General features: G+C 46.3%; 1 protein-coding gene across 1 annotated transcript in view; it reads left to right on the top strand.

The window, feature by feature from the left end:
* Positions 1-7,500, top strand: part of LOC105892183 (voltage-dependent T-type calcium channel subunit alpha-1I) — an 82,538-nt gene that overhangs the window by 49,251 nt on the left and 25,787 nt on the right. Inside the window, exons 16-20 of the mRNA XM_031569229.2 lie at positions 328-428; positions 901-911; positions 1,435-1,616; positions 3,321-3,389; positions 7,190-7,368. Coding sequence (XP_031425089.1) covers positions 328-428; positions 901-911; positions 1,435-1,616; positions 3,321-3,389; positions 7,190-7,368 — 542 coding nt within the window. The remainder of the gene's footprint in view (positions 1-327; positions 429-900; positions 912-1,434; positions 1,617-3,320; positions 3,390-7,189; positions 7,369-7,500) is intronic.

Genomic DNA, 7,500 nt, shown 5'->3' with positions numbered 1-7,500 from the left:
AGATTGAGACCCTCATACATTATTTTAAAAGGAAATCAATCACTCTGGCTGAATGGAATGTTTTGGATTCAGCGCAGGTAGCAGCAGTTTTGCCCACACTCTGTAGCCACAGAGATAATGGGATCCCACGCTGTAGTTCACATAAGCTAACCAGAGGCTTTGATGTGTGCTCTGCAGGCTATTTGATAAGATTTATTTTGTTGATGTTAGTTGGTTAGTAGATAAATGTATATAGGTAGTAGGTTAGTAGATAAATCTATATAGACTGATTGGTGTATGAATGTAGGTGGATAAATGGATGATTGACTTTCCCCTCACCCCCCACAGAGTCTGTGTTTCCGGATCCAGAAGATGGTCGAGGTATACCGGCCCGAGTGGTGCGAAGCTAGGGAGGACTGGTCCATCTACCTCTTCTCCCCCAGGAACAGGCAAGTCCCCATCCTCTCCTCAATGGCTTCTGCTCCCCAGTATTTGTGATAAACTATGCTTGAACATCACATTGCTGTAAACCTGGGCTCTGGTTAAGGTAGGTGCCATGTGATGTAAGGTAGATGCCTGATACATTGTTAGACTAAAAACTAAACCAAACCAGAGACCCTCTGACATAAACTATCAAGCACCTTTGAAAGGTTATGCTATTTTTAGGCTAACATTTAATAGCCTAAATGCTAAGTCATGCCAGACATACCATCTCTTGGTGACGAAACCCAATTTTACATTCAGAGTGTGTATACAGTTTCTCAGCATCCCCTTAGGACACCTGCTCAAGCTAATTCATCAAAGAAATGAATCTCAAGATCACTGACCTTGTGTGATCGGACCAAGACAAATTTGAGCTATCCACCAGGGGAGCCATAACAATTTGCTGAGCACCTGTTTCGGAAACTCATTCTTCCTTAGGGTCATGCTTAGTGAAGCAGCTGAGTCCATAGGATTAGCTGCAGCTATTTACCTGCTTGTCCAGCTGTTCAGGGTAGCATCTCAGAGCCCATGAGCTTGTCAGTGGAGGAACAAACACACTCAATAGACCCTCTGCACCACATAAAGTACTCTACTCAAGGTATTTCAGTGGCGGGCACATTCCACCCTTTCTATCCCCCTTTCCATGATCGGTGGCAGGGACAGGCTGTTTGGGGGGAGGGGGGTGATTAAGCCATTGATCTGCAACAGTGCATTACTGACTTACCAACCAGGCAGTTCTCCTTTGATCTACCTCTGTTTTTTGTTTTTGAGTGCGTTAGCAAACCAAACAGTACAACTGGAGAAGAAGTAAAAGTTTAGAGGCTCCGTTTTATTATTGGCATCTACTCAGAGTGGCTTAGCATGATTAAGATGATTGAGAGGAAAAAGCAAGAGGAGTTGAGGGGAAACGTTGGGATTTTTCAACTCGGGCGCTATTTTTTAGATCTGTTTGGGTCCCAATCTTTTACTGAGGACAATTAATGATTCCTTTCCTTTTCCCCCCATCCTCCCGGTTTCCTTCTCTCCACAGGTTCAGGATGATGTGTCAGTCCATCATAGCACACAAGCTGTTTGACTACATAGTGCTGGCCTTCATCTTCTCCAACTGTATCACTGTGGCTCTGGAGAGGCCTAAGATCCTGCAGGGCAGTCTGGTGAGTCCAATCAATCAATCAATCAATTCAATCTTATATAGCGCTTCTCTATATACCCGAAGTCGCTTTACAGAGTCCAGAGTCCAGTTGTCATTCATACACAGTCATACCGGTGGTGGTAAGCTACCTCAGTAGCCACAGCTGCCCTGGGGCAGACTGACAGAAGCGTGGCTGCCAATCAGCGCCAACGGCCCCTCCGACCACCACCAACATTCATTCATATTCATACGATGCAATGCATGTCTTTATGATGGTGGGGGAAACCGGAGTACCCGGAGTAAACCCACGCAGGCACGGGGAGAACATGCAAACTCCACACAGAAAGGACCTGGAACGACCTGGAACGACCGGGAGTCCAGCCAGCAAAGGATGGACCCATCAACTAAGGCCAGGCCAGAAGGGCAAACTACTACTACAGCTACTTTACACAAATAGCTGGCTGCAAGATAACATAAACTACTGCTGGTGATTGTAGTGGTCAGCAGAACTTATGCAGATCTGTCTCTATGTTGTAGGATGGCCTCGCTTAACCAGGGGGAAACGGAAAACAAGCCGAGATAAAAGAGTAGGCGGTGGTGAAAAAAAATGATGTTCTATTTGAACCAAAATGGGTCCCAAAACCTGTGTGAAACTATGCAATAATGAAATAAAGCAGGAAAACCCCTGAAGGGAAAGAGGAACAGAAAGGGAATAATAATCTGAACAAACAACAAAAGAAAAAAGCAGGGGGGGTCACACTGTTAACAGAAAACACCACGTTGAAATTCAGACTGCTCAAAACAACACTAGACACAAAACACACTTATCGTGCACATACAGAGCCTACCCTTCTACTCCCGCCTTTGGGATTTAAATAGAGCAGGTGATTGGCTGTCAACTTAAAACACCAACAAACAACCGATCATAAGGCTCAGCTAATAGGCTAATACCAAGGTACCCCATATCCCACACGTGCGGAAAAAAACAGGGAACTCAGCCCACTGCACCTCATGTGCAACTCAAATCAAGGCAATCATGAAATAAAGGGCAGGCAAGGACAGAAAACCATGAAATAAATAATTAACAGAAACTAAAGGCAAAATTAAATTAGCAGAGCTTATGCACACCTGCACTCATTAAACTCATTGCATTAAAAGTGAAATGCACTAAGGCAAATATGACAACCGAAATATGCAATTAAATGAATGAAATAATAGTGCGGTGTGGATCAGGTCGACATTGTCACACTCTAACCATAGGTTTATCCCAGCCGTCCATCAAATCCATTGGGCTACTACCGACTAGTTAACGTCATCTCTCCTCAGTCCAAAATGATGTGAGGATGAAAGCAAAAGTGCTCCTCCCTCTCTCGAGGACTGAGATTGGAGTGGCCAGTTGAGCTCTGTCAATATCAGTATGCTGTTGTAACGTTTAGTTAGCTCATTCTTCTGTAATAATGCTGCTTACATTTTGAATAACTGCTACCTGAGAGCATTATGTGACATCGTCATTGTGGTGGGGACAGACATCCATGAGGTGTTTATATGTCTCCATGTTTATTGTCAGGAACAACCCCCATGCGGTTTCATTTCAGGTAATCTCACCATGCTCCACCCCACCCAGAGATGCCACACTCCTCCTCCTAGCTCTCACTCTATGCCCTCTTTCTCTTCCGTTGTTTCTCTCTCTCTCTCTCTCTCTCTCTCTCTTTCTCTCACATCTCAGGAGCGGTGGTTCCTCACCATATCTAATTACATCTTCACCGCCATCTTCGTGGGGGAGATGACACTCAAGGTAAGTGCTTTCAGTGTGTGTTTGTGTGTGTTTTTGTCTGCGAGTTGTCAAACAGACGCATCCTGCAGGGAAGCCCAGCTCCAGACGTGCGGGGGGAGATGTTTGTAAACAAAAACACGCTGTTAGATCACAACTCAGGGTGCACCCAGGGTTAAAGTATCATCTCCATCCCTGTCAACCCTCAGGTGCTAAACTCAATATTAAATGTGCTGGCACTTTCAAGTTTTATGCATCAATGTGACAGAAATCCCCATGATGGGCTAGATTAGCTGTTGTCTGTCTTCCACTTTCTTTCTCTCTCTCTCTCTCTCTCTCTCTCTCTGTCTCTCTCTCTGTGGTAGTGTGGCTGCATTTCTGGTGTGCCCACTCTGTCCCTCTCATGATGAGCAATTAAGCAATGATATTAATTAGCGGCAGTTTCCTCTCTCAGGCGCGATCTCCCCATCACTCCCATCCACTCTGCTGGGAGCGCTTGGCTCTTGTGGCCCATCAATTATGTAACCCAATCAATTATTAAACCAGCGGAGCAGACGAGAGATGGACTCATCAGAACCACTAGCCAGACTACAAAGAGACCCAGTGTGTGTTTGCATGGGTACTTGTGCATGTGTGTGTGGTGGAGGGAGACAGAGAGAGAGAGAGAGAGAGAGAGAGAGAGAGAGAGTCTGCCTCTGTTCGACCACACTCCTCCAATTAATGTCCGTGCAGGGCCCTCTCTAACTCTGAATCCCTCATGCATGGCAGTACACACAACCATTTGTTGTTGTTTTTTTTTTTTGTCAAACGTGGAACAATGGTAGTGAGCCGACCACCACTAGTTTCGGATTTGATTTGATTCTCAGCCTTGTGCTGCACACAACAGGTTGTTTTCCTCAGATGTACGTGATGCCAGACTAAATCCATGGCTTGTCAGTCATTTTTGCCATGGTCCGTTTCTTCCTGCTCCCAGACCATTCATCCAGTCATCATTAAAATTCGTTATACTTGGCTTGCAGCCTGACTATTTATCAAGTGGGCAGAGGATGCCAAACCCAGTGATGTATAACCCCTAAGCATTTATCATGCAAACATCCCCAAGCACCATAGGCGGAGATCCTGGGGCCCTACCATAAAGTTGTCCAATTCTACCTGAGCATATCGTCTTTTCGAGACCTAAAAAAATGCGTCCGGCAGGGATTCCAAAATCGGCCGGGGATTTCTCCTTGCCGGACATTTGTGTTTCTCTGTGTATTTTAAAAACGAGTTATTACGTCCCTGCATGTGAAAAAGATGGCAAAACTTCGTCCCGGGGGGAGGGGGCGGGGCCATCTGCAATTTACCTGTGTCTAGGAATTACTCTCTGAAATGTTACCGTTTATTGTGGGATCTCCGCCCCTGCCAAGCACCCCTCCTCAGCGCCCACAACCCAGTAATGCTTCTGCTACTAGGGATACCCAAAAATGCTTCAATCACTTCTCTTAACAGCCAGGATCAAATACTGAGTAAAATGCATCCCCTAAACCTCCATGGGTTCATTTACTTTGTCTTCTGTGTAAGACATTTTGTTAGTCTGTGCTGAGAATTGAAATTTCAGACCGGCAAAATTTCTCTAGTCTTGACATACAGTATAGAGAGACTTAATATGAGGCCTCTGGTTGTGGTTTGGAACAACCACACAGTCTTACCACTAACTAGATATGACATGAAGTGTGTCTCGCCTCCCCAGTAGTGTAATGAACTTTAATAAAAGTTAGTTGTCTCCGAACCACGCATATTGTTCCTCAGGAACCTGAGGTCACGTGTGAAAGTGATCACAAGAAGCACTGATTCTCATCGGTGTGTGTAGTTGTGTTTCATCCTTCATACTATAACCAGAATCAGGTCTCAGGTCTTTCCCATCGTGTGGTAATTGGAACAATGTTGGGCACATCTCTCTTGTTCCAAATTAGCGTTCCTTCTGTAGCCAACGCATCACACAGTGACCACTCTTCAAATCAGAGAACACACACGGTCTTGAGAAACAGGATCGAAAGAAGGAGAACGCATCTGAGACTCTTTGCGCCTCCTTCCCCCTGCCGCCCACTGAGAATGTGAGATGAAAAGACGGCGTGGTCATGTGAGGACATCTGAAGCTCCACTGTACTCCAGAAAGCAGCGCTTGCGTTCAGCTGTGTGTGTGTGTGGGGGTGGGGGACTGTCTATTTTGAGGCTACGCTGTGTTGTTAGCTCAGCTCAGCTCAGGGAGAGCAGGTGCAGCGGTGTCAAAGAAATGCAGACCATTATCAGTCTAGTGTGTGTGTGTGTGAGTGTGCGTGCGTGTGCGTCTGTGTGTGTGTGTGTGTGAGTGTGAGTGTGCGTGCGTGTGCGTCTGTGTGTGTGTGTGTGTGTGTGTGTGTGTGTGTGTGTGTGTGTGTGTGTGTGAGTGTGCGTGCGTGTGCGTGTGCGTGTGCGTCTGTGTGTGTGTGTGTGTGTGTCTGTGTGTGTGTGCGAGAGAGAGATAGTAGGTACATGTGTATGTATGTGGGAGAGAGAGGAGAGTGGAGTTTTGAGAGAGGAGGAAAGGAAAGAGAAGAGGAAAGTGTGTGTGTGTGAGAGAGAGAGAAAGAAAGATGGAAAGAAAGAAAGAGAGAGAAATCTATGATGGTTGTAAACATAGCAAAGCAGTGGCAGTCCACCGTCTGTGTTTGCTGCCCTGCTCAGCTGCTTCGGGTCAGTGGCTGGTCCTCGCCCAGGCTGGCTCCACACGCCCCTCATCCTCTTGCCTCTGCGTGTCACTCGTCTCGTTAGTGTCACCAGTCTCTGCCCGCACCGCGCTCACACGACCCCACAGCTGCCCCTACGCCTCTCTCTCTCCTCTCCCTCACATATCATCCCCTCTTCCCTTCTCTTCTCTTCCCTTCTCTTTCTCTATTCCTCCCTTATTCTCGTCTCAGCTCGCTCTCGCTCTCGCTCGCTCTTTTTTTGGCAACGTTGTCCTAATTTTTGCCTCTGTCTTCCCACCGCCTCTTTCATCTCTCGTTTCCTGTTTCTCATTTATGCTAAATTCTCCGTGTCCAAGCGGTGATGTTTGAATAATTCGTTTGGTCTGTGGCGGGTAAATGGAGAAGTCTGAGGTACATGCTACACTAATTGAAAGTGAATATGGGGCGACAGTGGTACAGGAGGTAGGGAAGTCGGTTAGTAATCAGAAGGTTGCTAGTTCGATTCCCTGTCGAAGCGTCCTTGAGCAAGACACTGAACCCCTAATTGCTCCTGATGTGCAGTGTGCCATCAGTGTAAATGTAAAATGTGTATACATCCTTGTAAGTCGCTTTGGATAAAAGCGTCTGCTAAATGTAAATGATGAAATGTGTAATGGGTATGGTACCCGGCTGAACATTTGTATAGTGTTAAAGGCTAATATTTTAAAGGTATAATAGTCTGCTGTTTTGAGGGGAATGTTTTCTCCTGGGTCTGAATCTGAACAAACCTGTTTATTTCAAAACAATTTACATACTAGTAATTACTCTGTGGTCAGGGAAATATACCTTTTATACGGACCAACAGCCTGCAAACATTCAATATGTCTTTATGTTGATGTATTCCACTCTGTTATCATTCAAATTAATTCAGGAACATTGTGCCCCAGCTATATGACTTGTTGACATCTACATGAATTCTAAATCTACATCAATCTCAGCCTTAAAGTGCTGCTGTCATACCATGTCAGTAACACGAGTTTTTATCTAAAGTTTATCACTGCCTTGTAGCTGACTTGAATTAAATTGCCCTCTAACTGCTGAATTCCCCCTCACGCCCATATCTCCATCTCCCCTGTGCAGGTGGTGTCAATGGGGATGTATGTGGGTGAGCAGGCTTACCTCCGTAGCAGCTGGAACGTTCTGGATGGATTCTTGGTCTTCGTGTCGCTCATCGACATTGTGGTCTCTATGGCGGGCGGGGCCAAGATTCTGGGTGTGCTGCGGGTACTCCGGCTCCTGCGGACCCTGCGCCCCCTCAGGTAGGGTGGAGTTACTGCAGCTCTCAAACCTTCAGTCTGCTGGTAGATTGGCATTATGGGGCATGTGTGCCAATCCCACTCTAGGGCCCGTGCGCCAATCCCACTCTAGGGCCCGTGTGCCAATCCCACTGT

Source organism: Clupea harengus, chromosome 1, assembly GCF_900700415.2.
Source record: "Clupea harengus chromosome 1, Ch_v2.0.2, whole genome shotgun sequence".
In the NCBI taxonomy this organism is placed as follows: Eukaryota; Metazoa; Chordata; class Actinopteri; order Clupeiformes; family Clupeidae; genus Clupea; species Clupea harengus.
This window is presented reverse-complemented; position numbering and strand designations above follow the sequence as displayed.